General features: G+C 44.9%; 1 protein-coding gene across 3 annotated transcripts in view; it reads right to left on the bottom strand.

The window, feature by feature from the left end:
• RUSF1 (RUS family member 1) overlaps window positions 1–18,989 on the bottom strand; it is a 60,740-nt gene that overhangs the window by 25,619 nt on the left and 16,132 nt on the right. For all 3 annotated transcript variants that reach the window (XM_063429127.1, XM_063429126.1, XM_063429128.1), the window contains 3 exons: window positions 14,683–14,760; window positions 12,904–13,018; window positions 12,414–12,459 (listed from right to left, as the gene is read on the bottom strand). In XM_063429127.1, coding sequence (XP_063285197.1) covers window positions 12,414–12,459; window positions 12,904–13,018; window positions 14,683–14,760 — 239 coding nt within the window. The remainder of the gene's footprint in view (window positions 1–12,413; window positions 12,460–12,903; window positions 13,019–14,682; window positions 14,761–18,989) is intronic.

The following is an 18,989-nucleotide window of genomic DNA, read 5'->3' as shown; positions in this document are numbered from 1 at the left end:
TATATATATATATATATATATACACACATATATATATATATATATATATATATATATAAAGAATCCAAATAAGATAGCACTCCCAGGACTTGTAAATACAGATAAAACTTAGCTTTTAATTCTCTTGAAAAAAGATCGACGTTTCAGTCTGCTAACCACAGACTTTCATCAGGACTAATGTACAAACCATAAAAACACATATATATACAAATATACATATTGGCAATCAACTTACCCACCACCGAGATAATTGCATCTCCCTGTCAGCTCGGTCTGAGTTTCCCGCGGGTTCTGCCGACGTCAGTGCGTGCGTCAAAAAAATGACGTCATAACGTGGCGCCGGCGTCATTACCGCTACACGTGATCACTCGACCGGAAGCATCATGGGGAGGCTGTTGCCGTGGTAACAGAATCCATGGCAACAACTAAAAACAGAAACACAGAAGACTGAGGAAGCAGTAGAGATCAAACCAAATTAAATAGTATTGCATATAGACCCATATTATAATGTCCATCCTTATAAACCAAGGAAATTAGAGATATGGACATAGTTATTACGTTATTATCAAGACCCACTTGTCCTAAATATATCATTTAAGGGCCAGCACACATGAGTGCCAAAGTATATGAAGAATTTCCTCATTACTGAAAAATGCAATAAAAAAAATAAAAAAATTAAAGAAATACAGAAATTTAAATATGTCCTAGGCAATAATATATATGAAGGAGCAAACATACAAATATACAAGTATGCAAAGTAGGGGCAAGATTACTGCCACCACTCACTTGGGCATGTAGATACCCTGTCCACTTACTTAGAGCGAGAAAGCTAGACCTAACAAGGAAAATTAAGACTTCTTTAGTCGTTATCAATGAGGAGTAAAGAGAAATACCTATCACAACAGGTAGGCAAATTAACCCCAAAATACATTACATCCAGTCACCTAGATATATCAATAAATTTAAGATGATGCTATACTCATAATTCAAGGCAATAACAGAGGATAATACATGTGGTAATTCCACCAAAAAGTGGATACCCATGCCATCGCTGAATCTATATTATTAACCACCGAGACAGAGTGAGAAGAGAATAACCATCCTCGAAACTGAATATATAGAGAGGTGGCCTAACCCCAAGGGTGAGCCCCCATCTCCTATGTCAGTATTCATCAGGTTGTAAATATTTCAAGATCACAAAAAAGCAGATAATGAATATTTTTCATTTAGTCCATGCGGATGAACTGTTTGTAGTGTCCTTATCCAGAATAGTTCTCGTTGAAGGAGCATCTTTTTGCGGTCGCCACCTCTCCTAGGCATAGGGACGTGGTCGATAGCCATCAATTTCATAGATGGCATAGTATGACCCAGTTCAAGGAAGTGCTTTGCTACTGGTAACTCCGACTTGTGGTCCCTGTATGCTGTTCTAATACTGGACCTATGGTTCCGGATGCGTTCCCTCAATGGTAAGTCCGTTTTCCCAATGTACGTTAAGCCACAAGGGCACGTCAGCTTGTAAATCACGAAATCGCTGGTGCACGTTAATCGGTGTTGGATACGATAACTAGTTCCTGTATAAGGATGTGTAAACGTCTTGCCAGGAATCATGTGTCCACACGTTACACATCCTAGACAGCGATAGCATCCCAAGTTTTGTGGAGTGCTTCCCTTGGTGTAGCAGTGTGATGGATCGGTGTTAACTAGCAAATCTCTCAAATTTTTGTTCCTCTTGTAGCAGAACATGGGAGGATTCTGAAAAATTGGAGGTAGTGTCACATCATTCTTCAGTACTCTCCAGTTTTCCTCAACAATCCGTCTAAACTTAAGGGATGACGTAGTAAATGTGGTTGGAAAAATCAGTCTATCACTCTGTGTCTTTAGAGCAGGAGTATCAATTGTGGCCAATCCTCGATCAAGTGCTTTCTGTAAGACTTGGCGCTTGTATCCCCGTTGCCGAAATTTCTCCCACATTATATCCAATTGTTCTTGGGCTCTTTGTGGATCAGAGTTGTTCCTCAGGACCCGTAGGAATTGCGAGTAGGGCAGTGAATTTTTCAAAGGACCAGGGTGAAAGCTGCTAGCCTGGAGTATTGTATTGCGGTCCGTTGGCTTCGAATACAAAGTATAGGCCAAGCACATCCCTTCGCGCAATACTCTGATGTCCAAAAAGTCCACAGATGTTTCATTCATCACCGCCGTCAATTTGATATTATCAGTGCTTGAATTGATGGATCGAACCATCTCCTCTGCTTCAGATAGAGAGCCAGTGACCAACATAAAGATATCATCGATGTATCTTACATACTTTAGAATGCTGTCTTTATAGGGTTCCAGAATGTATCTGGTTTCAAAGCCAAACATATAGCCATTGGCATACATGGGCGCCATGGCTGCCCCCATGGATGTCCCAGCTATCTGTCTATACCATTCCATCTCAAATCTGAAATAGTTCTGGGAAAGGACTATCTCCAAAAGCTCTAATGTGAATTCTATAGGGGGTCCTGATCACGTGTAGCGGTAATGACGCCGGCGCCACGTTATGACGTCATTTTTTTGACGCACGCACTGACGTCGGCAGAACCCGCGGGAAACTCAGACCGAGCTGACAGGGAGATGCAATTATCTCGGTGGTGGGTAAGTTGATTGCCAATATGTATATTTGTATATATATGTGTTTTTATGGTTTGTACATTAGTCCTGATGAAAGTCTGTGGTTAGCAGACTGAAACGTCGATCTTTTTTCAAGAGAATTAAAAGCTAAGTTTTATCTGTATTTACAAGTCCTGGGAGTGCTATCTTATTTGGATTCTTTGTATTTTGCTGGACAAGCACCGGGCATACATACCTTGGGAGTGGAGTGCAAGATTATTTTTCTCTTTATATATATATATATATATATACACATATACACATATACACACACACACACACTTCAGTTGGATATAAAACATAAACAGGGCAAGAGATAGAGACATGAGGTTAGGAGATAAAAGTGGAATTACTATCGCAAGCCCCTACCAGAATACAAAAGTTTTTTGTTTGTTTTTTAAACATCTTCTTTTAAATATAGTCTCCTCCTTTACTGTGTTGATTCCCTTTATGTATTTAAATGTTTCTATCATATCCCCCCTGTCTCGTCTTTCCTCCAAGCTATACATGTTCAGATCCTTTAACCTTTCCTGGTAAGTTTTTTCCTGCAATCCATGAACCAGTTTAGTAGCCCTTCTTTGAACTCTCTCTAAGGTATCAATATCCTTCTGGAGATACGGTCTCCAGTACTGCGTACAATACTCCAAGTGAGGTCTCACCAGTGTTCTGTACAACGGCATGAGCACTTCCCTCTTTCTACTGCTAATACCTCTCCCTATACAACCCAGCATTCTGCTAGCATTTCCTGCTGCTCCATTACATTGTCTGCCTACCTTTAAAGGGACACTCCAATGCCAGGAAAACAATCTGTGTTCCTGGCACTGCAGGTCCTCTCTCTCTCTCTCTCTCTCTCTCTCTCTCTCTCTCACCCCCCATTCCAGGTTGCTGAAGGGGTGAAAACCCCTTCATTGACTTACCGGATGTCCCTCGGCGGTGGTTTAGGGTCCGCCCAACGCTCCTCCCACGCCGACAGGGGAGACCGACTGCGATTTGTGGGAGGGGCTGGTTTGCTACCTCTAGCCTACTTAAGGCACTCCCCTTACCTTGCTCATTATCATTCGAGGTCAGAGTTGAATGAGGATCCACTTCTGAGTTCTCTCAGACGCCATCTTGGTTTTCTTACCCACAAGTTTTTCTGCAGCAAGCGGTGTCCAGGAATCCTCTTGCACGCCTTTTCCGTCCGTCCAGCTTCTTACCCGGGTCTTCGTCGTAGATCGCGTCCCAGGGACTCCTAAACCGTAAGTCAGACCTACCTGTCACGCCAGGATCGGTTCCCACGGCGCACGGTACAGCACGGGTCCTCGCTTTATGGTTTTCTCTGCACAGTTGCATTTCAAAGCCTTTTTCGCGGCTTCATTTCTTACAAATTGTTCAGCTAAATTATGCGTATTAGAGAAGCGATCAATTCGTACAAACTGTTTTTCCCTTGCTTCATTTAAACGATTATCATTTCGGTTTGTGTTTTCTGGTCGGCACTTATTCATAGTATATTCTATGCACGCTTGCTGTTCGCATTAAAATGCATTCGGTTAAGCTATTCATGCTAACTTCTGTTTCCCTTCATACTAAGATTCGTTTATTCTGCTATGTATTCACATAGATCTTTTTCGTGAGTTACATTTCATCATTTCATGTATTTACATTTGGTTAAAAAGTTGCTTGGTTAAATAGACAGACCATTTTCATGCTATTTTTAAGGTATCACTTATTACATCAAGGGTATGAAACCAGCTAACATTTCTGTATAGACCATTGGACTCCCACGCTTACTGGAGTTTTCCATTTCATTACAATTAAATCAGCCTACGTTACAGGCCTCATTTCTTTGTTGTTAACCATGACACATAAGGATTTAATTCCTTTTCATGCATACTCGGGTTGAATCACACGTACTGATCCAACCAATCATACGTTTCCTGCACAGTAATATACATATATATATAACTTACATTTTATGTTCCCCTTACTCACCATTATTATATAACACATATGTTGTTGGTACATAGGCCAAGGCCTCCCTCAGATATTAAAGCCATGCCAACATTTCTGAGTAACACATATCTATTGCATAGTATCAACATTTTATTTGCAATCATACGCAAGCTAACCTTAAAACATTGCTGCTACAGGCTATAAATCTGTTTTCTTTCCAACAATCCACACTCACCATACTACTTTCTTTTACCCATTTCAGGCTGTCAAGCTTATATATATTTGCTCCACACGGGTTTTTCCTGTGAATTTGTCATACTACCAGGTACGTACACCTGCTCATATGGTATTTCTACCATACATTTCATTTCATCCCCCTAGGTTAGAGTGCTGGCAATAGGGTCACAGGCATCCCAATAGGTATTTACACCTTCGTGGCAATCGCCATCAGTTAGTGGTCCTGCGAGGCCAACACCCCGCCTCAAGCCTTTCAGAGGCAAACACCCATCAGGCCACACGTTAGCTAGCCGCCTCACATGTTGCATAGAGAGGGCCTCACCTGTCACTCCATTCCCCTGTTTTCTGTCTTACAGTCACCGAGAGGCCTAAAACTCCTGCCACTACGACGAGTGGCCTCAATATCCCCTCGCGCCAACGCATAGATAGAGCCTCTCAAGCCGCTTGGCAATTAGCAGGGCCTCATCTGTCACCAAACAAGTATAATGTTTTCGCCATCCGGCCTAGCTAGCCTGCCAGTACAATTTGGTGGTTTCCTATACTAATTAATTGTTTTGTTTATAGTATGTCTCAGGAAGGGGTAGAGGATTTCTCCCTGCCTAGCACCCCGGCTAGAGCTGTCACTCCCACACAAGGAGGAGAGCTAGCCAATCCAGTATCGATCAGATCCTGGACGATCCCGCGTTTAACCACGGAATTGAGGAGACGACAAATCCCCTATCCCGCTACAGCAAGGAAAGCAGAACTTTTCAAACTGCTACGCACATCTACAAATAACATGGATGCCGGGGAAGGACCTAGCCAGTCCAACCCAGGAGATATACATGCCATGTTATCCTCACTCATGGCGTCCATGAGCAAGGTCAACTCCAGGCTGGAGAAACTTGAGTCGGTCACCACGGCCCTTACTCTAGCAGGGCCACCCGCTGCTGCTTCACAAGCACCAGCTGACTTGCCATTAGTTGCTCCAGCCATCACCCTGGATGACCAGGAAGTTAGCCCGGCTCATATGATACCTGAGCATATAAAAAGGGATATCCTGGAAGGTAAAGACGTCAAACTGGCTTCCCTGTTGATTGCCTCCCAGGATATTGTTGAGAATAAAACGTATGCTTATGATGATGTATCTGTTGTTGTCAGGTCTAGGGATGCCCGCCTAAACAGGAAACTGACTATCCCTGAATTTGTACTAGCTTTTGGTATTTACAGGGATGTCATCTGTGCGGTCTATCCCAACAGAAGAGAGGAGTTTGATCTCTATATGGACAAGCTGGTAGACCTGGGCAACAAATATGGTGGTTCAGCCTTCTATGACTACCATAGGTCTTTTTCTGCAAAAGTGTCTGGAGCCTTCTCCCAGTACGGAACACGATCCAACTGGGGAAGGATTGATACCGCCATTTTTTGCAGACACTTTGCAGGTCTAAGAACACCGGCTTGTGCATACTGCTCCTCCAAAGCCCATACTACAAACATTTGTCCCAACACGGCGGACGAACATGCCTCCACGCAAGGAGCTAGTTCCTCTGGGGTTCCAGAGAAGTTGTCACGAGACAAACTGGGACGCCCAATCAAGTTTCTGGGCAAGTCCAAGATATGTAATAATTTTAATGTTGGGTCTTGTAATTACAGTGGATGTAGACTATTGCATGTCTGTTCAAAATGTTTTAGGGCACATGCAAAGACCATGTGTCCAAATAAAATGTTTTCCAAGCCTTACCTAACGTCCATTAATATGCCAGTATTCACTGCATTTATGTCTCAGCACCCATCTAGACACCTAGTAGACTTTCTTATCTCTGGTTTAACAGAAGGCTTCCACACAGGTATCCTACACTTACCAATTGGAACTCTGGAATGCCCTAATCTACAATCCGCCCACAGTGGTTGACACCCTCATAGCTAAAGAAGTGGCTGAAGGCTTCGTATTGGGGCCTTTCAAAACTCCCCCATTCACAGAATGGCGCACTAACCCCATTGGTATTGTCACAGGGAAATCTTCCCAAAAACAGAGACTCATCATTGACTTATCGGCACCCCACTCATCGGCCAACCCCAGTCTTAATTCCCTCATCCCCTCTGAGGAATTCTCCCTGCAATACACCACCATAGATCACGCCATTACCGCTATCATACAAGCAGGGGTTGGAGCCTGGCTCAGTAAGACCGACATTACCAACGCCTTTAAATTACTACCAATCCACCCCACACTGTGGCACCTGCATGGCATCAAGTGGTCCGGGAACTACTATTTTTTCTCCCGGTTAACCTTTGGGTCCAAAAGTAGCCCAGCTATTTTCGACACATTTGCCGAAGCATTATGCTGGCTACTATTGAACATAGCCAGATGCCCTACGGTATTACATTACCTGGACGATTTCCTACTGGTCGAGGAGAACACTTCCTACTAGTCTCAAAGCTACCACTAAGCTATTTGAGCAACTAGGTGTACCTATCTCCCCTAAGAAAACAGAGGGGCCAGACACGGTGATCACTTTTCTGGGTATCCAATTAGACTCCGCCACAATGCAAGCGAGCCTACCACACGATAAGATAGTGAATATTCTCACTTACATAAACCGCTACCTTCAGCTCGGTACTTGCAACCGCAAAGAGCTACAGTCTCTGCTGGAATCACTAAATTTTGCTATGCGCATCATACCACTTTTCCTACATGACTCGCACAGGTTGTCCTTAGATACCCAAGCTACGGCAGATCTAAACATGTGGAAGAGATTTTTATCCACTTGGAATGGTAAAAGTATGTTCCTCCCTCAATTGACTGACTCATCTCCCACCATTTGGTCAGATGCGGCATCTACCACTGGTTTTGCAGCAATTTTTGGTAACGAATGGCTTTGGGGCAGCTGGCCTTCAGCAGTTCAGGATTTGGAAGGTTTTTCCACTACCTCAGCTCTTTTTGAGATCTATCCCATCGTGGCGGCTGCCGTAGCATGGGGTCATTTTTGGGCAAACATGCCAGTTCGTTGCTACTCAGATAACCAGGCAACCCGTCACATCATCAACAAAGGTCGTTCCAAATCTCTTAGGATCATGAGATTTCTGAGGAAACTCACTTGGTTGGCAGCTTGTCATAATTTTTTCCTATGTTGTTTCCATGTTCCAGGTGTATGTAACACAGCTGCTGACAATTTGTCTCACTTTAAATTTCAGGCGTTTCATCAAGCACTCCCGTCAGCAGCGCCCACAGCCACCATCACTACAACATTTCAACAACTCATACTGGACTAGAAACCATCATGCAGCATAGCAGGACATTGTCCCAATTGGCACTTTCAAACAATACACAAAACATACAACAGGGCTTTCACACTATTCAAAAGATTCCTTCTGGAACATAACATCATGCAACCATTTGTTATGAAATCTTTTTGGGGGTTTGGTTCCTTTTGCCACCTTAAACTTAAAATGTCATATAACACCATCAAACTCTATCTCACTGGCATTCAACACCACATGCTAATCTTACACCCAAAGAACAACAGTTTCATGGCCTCTCACCAAATTAAGACCATACTCAGAGGTATTCAGAAATCAGAGGCTACATATAGATAACCATATCTTTAAAGCATTATCTAACCTGCTTGACACCAATACAAACTTTATCATCAAAACAGCAATATACATAGCTTTCTATGGATTTCTAAGACCGAGAGAATTCACTACAACCTCCACGACCCAAACTACTCCTTTCCTCCTCTATTCCCACTTGACAAAACATGGGGATCATTACATCCTGACTTTACCTCACTCCAAAACCAGTCAGCACATACGCGTAAACATTCCGTACTATCCCACGCACAACAGATGGAGTCCCGTCAGAGTTCTTGATGCCTACATACAGCATCATAACTTGCTACCCTCACAACCATTACTACAGCTGCAAGGTTCAGTACTCACCACTACAACCTTCATGACCTACGTCAGGTCTTTGCTCCCACAACTGGGCCTCAACGCAGCCAACTACTCAGGGCACTCCTTTCGTATAGGAGCCGCGTCCACAGCCTCCAGTGTCAACATCCCAACTCATGTTATCAAAACACTGGGGTGCTGGAAGTCATCCGCTTACTCTCGGTACATACCGAACCCAGTACAAGAATTAAGGGATGCTTTCAAAAACATGTCTGGTTGATAAAATGTATGTGGCAGCAGCAGCCATCTTTAAAACTGTATTTTCGTTAATATGTATGTACCACTTTAAGAACCAAGGGTATGCGTGTGTAATGTATTGCAGGTCTATGGCGTCTTGCTGTTACTGCATTGCAGAACATTTTGACAGTTGACAGTTAACTCCTGGAGCCGGAAATAAAAATTGTCAGTTGACCTCCAAGCTATGTGTCGTCTAGTTCTTGGAGGGAAGGGATTGTAACTACGCTACCTGTCTTGGATTACCTTTCCTGTCTACCAGCGGAGATACCTTGGATAATACCTCTCCTCCGCTACAATGTATCTGTATTGGTTGTCCTCTTATTTCTCAGGCCTACCTCATCGTCGGTTCCGCCACACCACAACCGACTTGCTCTTTTATTATCCTACATTTATGGTATTTCACACTGTACTATATATGACATTTATGTGTGTATTATGCATATATAAATGTATATTACTATATGTGTAAATATTATAGGCATAATTATATGTTACTAATACACACATCAATATATATGTGTGTGTATTACTGTCAGGATCACATCAATTTACGTCTATTACCTTTACCTCGTTTAGTGTATCTTGTCTCCAATTGTCTCCTTTTTTTTCCTCTTACAGCGACCCTTGTGCATCTTTTACTTCATCCCAGTCCCTGTGTGTTTCTTTTTACCCTTCTCCAGCCTCTGTATTTCTCTTTCCCCAGCCCCTTTTGTGTTGTTCTTAGCCCCAGCCACTTTGTCTCTTTCTCCCCTTTTAAATCTCATCTGTGTGTCTCTTTCTAACTCCAGACTCTGTGTGCCTCTTTCGCTTCTCCCAGCCACTCTCTGTCTTTTTCCCCAGCCCAGTGTTGCCTCCCACAAATCTTGTGTCACTTTGTTCCCCTTCCCTACTGTATGTCTCTTTGTCCCCCCAACAAACCTTCAGTGTGTCTCTCTTCCCCATCTCCTCCCTGTGTCTCTCTTCCCCATCTGTCTCTTTGTACCCCCATCCCCTGTGTCTCTCTATTACCCCATCTGTCTCTGTGCCCCTCCTTCTCCTGTGTCTCTCTAATACCCCTCTCTGTCCCCCCATCCCCTGTCTTTCTATTACACCTCTATTTGTCCCCCCTTCCCCTCTATTTGTCCCCCCCTTCCCCTCTATTTGTCCCCCCCTTCCCCTCTATTTGCCCCCCCATCCCCTCTATTTGCCCCCCCATCCCCTCTATTTGCCCCCCCATCCCCTCTATTTGCCCCCCCATCCCTTCTATTTGTCTCTCCCCCCTTCCCCTCTATTTGTCTCTCCCCCCTTCCCCTCTATTTGCCCCCCCTCCCCTCTATTTGCCCCCCCTCCCCTCTATTTGTCCCCCCCTCCCCTCTATTTGTCCCCCCCCTCCCGTCTGTTTGTCCCCCCCTCCCGTCTGTTTGTCCCCCCCTCCCCTCTATTTGTCTCCCCCCCCCCCCCCCCCGTGGGCCAGTCCGGCCCTGCCGCCATTTACTGTAGCACGTGTGTTTGGTTATACGAATGGCGGACACCCAGAGAGAGCACTTAAGTCTGGATCTTGGCACGAAATACATTTAACCATCGAGTTCGGTTTGAAACTACCGAACACCGATGGGGAACATAATGCGATGTGAGCGGAACTCCCGAACGCTCTGGAAGTCCAGCGGTGTTCGTATCATCGAGTAGCCGTTTTCAGTTCCAGGCACTCGACGACCGAACACCGCTGAAGAGACAAAGGATCCAAGATGGCCGACCACCGCATGGTCGGTAGTCGAACGGCGGCCACCTAGGAGAGCCTTTAATTACCGATTGCAACATTGTCTCTAAGTGACATTGTCACACGTCTCTAAGTGTCTGGGCTATCAGGGGAGCCCGCATTCGTTTCACGAACAGCCGGGATAGCCGCTGTTCGTGAAACGAAGTATCTGGATGTTAGCTGCGTACGGCTGCTAACACACGAATCCCAATGGCCACATAAGACAGGCAAAATTACATACAGAGTACAGCAGAGAATACAGACAACCTTTTGACATGAACAGTTCAGAAGTGGCTAGGTTTGCCACATATCTATATATATATACATATATATATATATATTGGAAGGCTTGGCATGAAGTTGTGGGAGGGGCTTATGGACCTTTAAAGGGACTCCCCCCCCCCTTCCCTACCCTACTGTGATTGGTCTGACAAGCTGCTGTGTCACAGACCGCCATTTCCGCTACTTAGAACGCTGGTATCCGTCTCTCCAGTATCCGGGTTCACCGTGGTATCAAACTACTCCAGCAATGTTGCCCCGAATACAAATATAATTATTATTTTTTTTATTTTTTTTTATCTTGGATATTTTAGAACTTTAATAAATTAAATACATATTCATGTAATTTTTTTTGAAGTGATATATATATATATATATATATATATATATCTTGATATTGAATGTATAGTGTTACAATTTAATATTTCCCCTATACCCTTTTATTACTTTCCCTTCTTTCCCCATTGTGTGTAAAGATGAAATTGTTTTTTACATTCTTATTTTTATAAATTATACAGTATCAAATTGATATTTAAACCCCCTTCCATTTCTCCTCCACCGGACTTTCTTTGACACGAGGCAGAGTCTAAGTGTCAATTCCTGCAGCCATCCTCAATGACAGCTGAAGGGAAATGGCTGTGTCTATGGAAGATCCCACTGTCTCCCAGCAAGGACTTCAATGCGGAGGAGGACAAAGATAGCGGCGCCTGCGAGGAACAGGTTCAGGTAAATAAACTCACCTTTACCTGCCCCCCCTCGGCCACCGGATGATAAATTATTCGATCTTTCCTATTTTTGAGCAACATTTCATTGATCTGCACACAATACTAATATTATTACTAATATAACTAATAGAACATCATCGATTGAATCGTTCCGGCATTGAGATTAATTGAATGCAATACTATTATGACATTTCCATTTAAAAAGAGCCTGTAGTTCGGTGATCATTTGCATTCCCTGGGGATGTGAGCGCATGGCTCACAAAACGCGCAGGAACGAACAAACACTGTAGCCACTTAGTACTTTGGACCTGACGAGTACTTGTACCACAGTCCTCCAGCACTATAGAACAGTGTGTGGTGACTATTGATTACCTGCTGTATATAAGGGAATAAATTGTTTTTTAGTTACACCTTTTACTTGCACTATAGTTTTGCATATTTCTGCTCTCTAAAACCAGGGTTTGTGATTGCAGAGAGTGAATATTGTGAACACGATATATCTATTCATTCACGAGGCATTATTTGGCATTTAAAGTGTGAGTGGCCAATTGGAAAACTTATGATTATAATTTATTATACACTATGTGTATGGTTTGTTAGCAGAATTTCCTCTATTTTTCTTTGCAGTTCAACAACATAAAGATGTTCCTGGCCCCTGCCTTTACATCCCTAGACTTACCACATACCCTTTTAGCCAGGCAAAAATGATCCGTCCTAACATCCCTGTGCCATCTGCAATAGAAAGGGCAGAGCGTCAGGAAGAGAGCCAACAGGCCAGAGAGCGTCCGACAAGCCAGAGTGACAGAGAGCGTCCGACAAGCCAGAGAGCGTCCGACAAGCCAGAGAGCGTCCGACAAGCCAGAGAGCGTCCGACAAGCCAGAGAGCGTCCGACAAGCCAGAGAGACAGAGAGCGTCCGACAAGCCAGAGAGACAGAGAGCGTCCGACAAGCCAGAGAGACAGAGAGCGTCCGACAAGCCAGAGTGACAGACAAGCTATATAAGGAAGAAATTACAAGAGATGCTGAACAGGTAGAGTGAGTGAGTGAGAGAGAGCTGGAAACACAGTGAGTGAAAGAGAGTTGGATAAGTGTAGGATAATAACACTCTGTATGAACGTTCACAGGAACAATAAATAAAATAAGTATTAGCAAATCTCCCCGTATGCACAGGAGTACCCCTAAGAATCCACGTAATGGTGGCAGCTGTAACGGAGGCAGTGCTATCTCCAACTCCGGATCCACGGAGCAGAGAGTGTGTTGCTAGTGAACCAGTAACGCTGCTGGCAAAGGCCTGAGGAAAATTCAGAGGAAAAAAGTCTAAGTATGTAACATGAAGAGGGAAAATACTATGCTTGGGTAGAGAAAAAATGAGAGAAGAGGCGGTCAGGTAAAGAAGGGATTTAATTATTAAAAAAAAAAAAAAAAAAAAAAGAGTTGATGGAGGGAGACAGACGTGGTGACCGGGTACAAGGAATGAGAGAAGAGGTGATGGGTTAGAGAGGAGGAGGATGTGAGAAGAATTGATGGGTGAGAGAGGAGGAGGGTGTGAGAAGAATTGATGGGGTAGAGAGGAGGAGGATGTGAGAAGAATTGATGGGGTAGAGAGGAGGAGGGTGTGAGAAGAATTGATGGGGTAGAGAGGAGGAGGATGTGAGAAGAATTGATGGGGTAGAGAGGAGGAGGATGTGAGAAGAATTGATGGGGTAGAGAGGAGGAGGATGTGAGAAGAATTGATGAGTTAGAGAAGAGGATGTGAGAATAATTGATGGGGTAGAGAGGAGGAGGAGGAGGATGTGAAGAATTGATGGGTTAGAGAGGAAGAGGATGTGAGAAGAATTGGTGGAGTAGAGGATGAGGATGTGAGAAGAATTGGTGGAGTAGAGAGGAGGATGTGAGAAGAATTGGTAGAGTAGAGGAGGAGGATGTGAGAAGAACTGGTGGAGTAGAGAGGAGGATGTGAGAAGAATTGGTGGAGTAGAGAGGAGGATGTGAGAAGAATTGGTGGAGTAGAGAGGAGGATGTGAGAAGAATTGGTGGAGTAGAGAGGAGGATGTGAGAAGAATTGGTGGAGTAGAGAGGAGGATGTGCGAAGAATTGGTGGAGTAGAGAGGAGGATGTGAGAAGAACTGGTGGAGTAGAGAGGAGGATGTGAGAAGAACTTGTGGAGTAGAGAGGAGGATGTGAGAAGAACTGGTTTAGTAGAGAGGAGGATGTGAGAAGAACTGGTGGAGTAGAGAGGAGGATGTGAGAAGAACTGGTGGAGTAGAGAGGAGGATGTGAGAAGAATTGGTGGAGTAGAGAGGAGGATGTGAGAAGAACTGGTGGAGTAGAGAGGAGGAGGTGAGAAGAATTGGTGGAGTAGAGAGGAGAATGTGAGAAGAATTGGTGGAGTAGAGAGGAGGATGTGAGAAGAATTGGTGGAGTAGAGAGGAGGATGTGAGAAGAATTGGTGGAGTAGAGAGGAGGATGTGAGAAGAATTGGTGGAGTAGAGAGGAGGATGTGAGAAGAATTGGTGGAGTAGAGAGGAGGATGTGAGAAGAATTGGTGGAGTAGAGAGGAGGATGTGAGAAGAATTGGTGGAGTAGAGGAGGATGTGAGAAGAATTGGGGGAGTAGAGAGGAGGATGTGAGAAGAATTGGGGGAGTAGAGAGGAGGAGGATGTGAGAAGAATTGGGGGAGTAGAGAGGAGGAGGATGTGAGAAGAATTGGGGGAGTAGAGAGGAGGATGTGAGAAGAATTGGGGGAGTAGAGAGGAGGAAGATGTGAGAAGAAATGGTGGAGTAGAGAGGAGGAGGATGTGAGAAGAATTGGGGGAGTAGAGAGGAGGAGGATGTGAGAAGAATTGGTGGAGTAGAGAGGAGGAGGATGTGAGAAGAGGGGATGCCAGTAGAGAAGGAATGAGTACACCATTTGGATAAGTGAGCACTGCATTTGAGAGAGGAATGGATAATGACCTGCAATGTGTCCCAAAGTTGGTACTCCAGATAATCCTCGCTGACACTGTACGGGAAGCCATGAGGAAGAAAGAGAGACTGGGAGGAAGAGAGAGAGAGAATAAAAAGAGTCAGAAATAAATTGCTGAAAAAAAAAAAAAAAAAGAATAGAAACTTTGAGAAGTAATTATACTACTAGTGAAAAAGTTAAAATAAAGAGACCCATGTATGATAATGTCAGATTCAGGTACGAACAATGCCTCCACTCAAATTATGTTTATCCATCAACACAGCACATACAGCATTACAGTTGGATATTTAGCTGCCTCTGAAATGCTGGATACATGTCATGTTTGCTCTTATATAGCACTGGGTGCTTTACCTGCATTGTGCCTCTGAACCTCCTGATATTTCCCATGCGTCTCAGCAAGTCATTACCTCTCATTATGTACAAGACAATCTGGTACCACTACATCTTAACAAAACCACTTTTATCCCTAGATGTTTAAGCAGAACAAACACTATAATATTAGAAGACAAAAATAAAAAAAGTATAATGTGTATATAAGGATATGTTGAATATTATATTTGTATAGCGCCAGCAAATTCCGTAGTGCTGTACAATGTGTGGACTAACAGACACGTAATTGTAACCAGACAAATCAACGCACAGGAACAGAGGGGTTGAGGGCCCTGCTCAGTGAGTTTACGTGTTAGAGGGTGTGGGGTATAGTGACACAGTAACAGAGGGATTGAGGGCCTGCTCAGTGAGTTTACATGCTAGAGGGAGTGGGGTATAGTGACACTGTAACAGAGGGATTGAGGGCCTGCTCAGTGAGTTTACATGTTAGAGGGAGTGGGGTATAGTGACACAGTAACAGAGGGGTTGAGGGCCCTGCTCAGTGAGTTTACATGTTAGAGGGAGTGGGGTATAGTGACAGTAACAGAGGGATTGAGGGCCCTGCTCAGTGAGTTTACATGTTAGAGGGAGTGGGGTATAGTGACACAGTAACAGAGGGATTGAGGGCCTGCTCAGTGAGTTTACATGTTAGAGGGAGTGGGGTATAGTGACACAGTAACAGAGGGATTGAGGGCCCTGCTCAGTGAGTTTACATGTTAGAGGGAGTGGGGTATAGTGACAGTAACAGAGGGATTGAGGGCCTGCTCAGTGAGTTTACATGTTAGAGGGAGTGGGGTATAGTGACACAGTAACAGAGGGATTGAGGGCCCTGCTCAGTGAGTTTACATGTTAGAGGGAGTGGGGTATAGTGACAGTAACAGAGGGATTGAGGGCCCTGCTCAGTGAGTTTACATGTTGGAGGGAGTGGGGATATAGTGACACAGTAACAGAGGGATTGAGGGCCCTGCTCAGTGAGTTTACATGTTAGAGAGAGTGGGGTATAGTGACACAGTAACAGAGGGATTGAGGGCCCTGCTCAGTGAGTTTATATGTTAGAGAGAGTGGGGTATAGTGACAGTAACAGAGGGATTGCTCAGTGAGTTTACATGTTAGAGGGAGTGGGGTATAGTGACACAGTAACAGAGGGATTGAGGGCCCTGCACAGTGAGTTTACATGTTAGAGGGAGTGGGGTATAGTGACACAGTAACAGAGGGATTGAGGGCCCTGCTCAGTGAGTTTACATGTTAGAGGGAGTGGGGTATAGTGACACAGTAACAGAGGGATTGAGGGCCTGCTCAGTGAGTTTACATGTTAGAGGGAGTGAGGTATAGTGACAGTAACAGAGGGATTGAGGGCTTGCTCAGTGAGTTTACATGTTAGAGGGAGTGGGGTATGGTGACACAGTAACAGAGGGATTGAGGGCCCTGCACAGTATGCTTACATGTTAGAGGGAGTGGGGTATAGTGACACAGTAACAGAGGGATTGAGGGCCCTGCACAGTATGCTTACATGTTAGAGGGAGTGGGGTATAATGACACAGTAACAGAGGGATTGAGGGCCCTGCACAGTATGCTTACATGTTAGAGGGAGTGGGGTATAGTGACACAGTAACAGAGGGATTGAGGCCCTGCTCAGTGAGTTTACATGTTAGCGGGAGTGGGGTTTAGTGACACAGTAACAGAGGGATTGAGGGCCCTGCTCAGTGAGCTTACATGTTAGCGGGAGTGGGGTATAGTGACACAGTAACAGAGGGATTGAGGGCTTGCTCAGTGAATTTACATGTTAGAGGGAGTGGGGTATAGTGACACAGTAACAGAGGGATTGAGGGCCCTGCTCAGTGAGTTTACATGTTAGAGGGAGTGGGGTATAGTGACAGTAACAGAGGGATTGAGGGCTTGCTCAGTGAGTTTACATGTTAGAGGGAGTGGGGTATAGTGACAGTAACAGAGGGATTGAGGGCTTGCTCAGTGAGTTTACATGTTAGAGGGAGTGGGGTATAGTGACAGTAACAGAGGGATTGAGGGCTTGCTCAGTGAATTTACATGTTAGAGGGAGTGGGGTATAGTGACAGTAACAGAGGGATTGAGGGCTTGCTCAGTGAGTTTACATGTTAGAGGGAGTGGGGTATAGTGACAGTAACAGAGGGATTGAGGGCTTGCTCAGTGAGTTTACATGTTAGAGGGAGTGGGGTATAGTGACAGTAACAGAGGGATTGAGGGCCCTGCTCAGTGAGTTTACATGTTAGAGGGAGTGGGGTATAGTGACAGTAACAGAGGGATTGAGGGCTTGCTCAGTGAGTTTACATGTTAGAGGGAGTGGGGTATAGTGACAGTAACAGAGGGATTGAGGGCTTGCTCAGTGAATTTACATGTTAGAGGGAGTGGGGTATGGTGACACAGTAACAGAGGGATTGAGGGCCCTGCACTGCACAGTATGCTTACATGTTAGAGGGAGTGGGGTATAGTGACAGTAACAGAGGGATTGAGGGCCCTGCTCAGTGAGTTTACATGTTAGAGGGAGTGGGGTATAGTGACAGTAACAGAGGGATTGAGGGCCCTGCTCAGTGAGTTTACATGTTAGAGGGAGTGGGGTATAGTGACAGTAACAGAGGGATTGAGGGCTTGCTCAGTGAGTTTACATGTTAGAGGGAGTGGGGTATAGTGACAGTAACAGAGGGATTGAGGGCTTGCTCAGTGAGTTTACATGTTAGAGGGAGTGGGGTATAGTGACAGTAACAGAGGGATTGAGGGCTTGCTCAGTGAATTTACATGTTAGAGGGAGTGGGGTATGGTGACACAGTAACAGAGGGATTGAGGGCCCTGCACTGCACAGTATGCTTACATGTTAGAGGGAGTGGGGTATAGTGACAGTAACAGAGGGATTGAGGGCCCTGCTCAGTGAGTTTACATGTTAGAGGGAGTGGGGTATAGTGACACCGTAACAGAGGGATTGAGGGCTTGCTCAGTGAGTTTACATGTTAGAGGGAGTGGGGTATAGTGACACAGTAACAGAGGGATTGAGGGCCCTGCTCAGTGAGTTTACATGTTAGAGGGAGTGGGGTATAGTGACAGTAACAGAGGGATTGAGGGCTTGCTCAGTGAGTTTACATGTTAGAGGGAGTGGGGTATAGTGACACAGTAACAGAGGGATTGAGGGCCTGCTCAGTGAGTTTACATGTTAGAGGGAGTGGGGTATAGTGACACAGTAACAGAGGGATTGAGGGCCTGCTCAGTGAGCTTACATGTTAGAGGGAGTGGGGTATAGTGACACAGTAACAGAGGGATTGAGGGCCCTGCTCAGTGAGTTTACATGTTAGAGGGAGTGGGGTATAGTGACACAGTAACAGAGGGATTGAGGCCCTGCTCAGTGAGTTTACATGCTAGAGGGAGTGGGGTATAGTGACACAGTAACAGAGGGATTGAGGGCCTGCTCAGTGAGTTTACATGTTAGAGGGAGTGGGGTATAGTGACACAGTAACAGAGGGATTGAGGGCCTGCTCAGTGAGTTTACATGTTAGAGGGAGTGGGGTATAGTGACACAGTAACAGAGGGATTGAGGCCCTGCTCAGAGTTTACATGTTAGAGGGAGTGGGGTATAGTGACACAGTAACAGAGGGATTGAGGGCCTGCTCAGTGAGTTTACATGTTAGAGGGAGTGGGGTATAGTGACACAGTAACAGAGGGATTGAGGGCCTGCTCAGTGAGCTTACATGTTAGAGGGAGTGGGGTATAGTGACACAGTAACAGAGGGATTGAGGGACCTGCTCAGTGAGTTTACATGTTAGAGGGAGTGGGGTATAGTGACACAGTAACAGAGGGATTGAGGCCCTGCTCAGTGAGTTTACATGCTAGAGGGAGTGGGGTATAGTGACACAGTAACAGAGGGATTGAGGGCCTGCTCAGTGAGTTTACATGTTAGAGGGAGTGG

The sequence above is a fragment of the Pelobates fuscus genome, chromosome 8 (genome assembly GCF_036172605.1).
Source record: "Pelobates fuscus isolate aPelFus1 chromosome 8, aPelFus1.pri, whole genome shotgun sequence".
In the NCBI taxonomy this organism is placed as follows: domain Eukaryota; kingdom Metazoa; phylum Chordata; class Amphibia; order Anura; family Pelobatidae; genus Pelobates; species Pelobates fuscus.
Note: the sequence above shows the minus strand (reverse complement) of the source record. Positions and strands in the feature narration are given on the sequence as shown.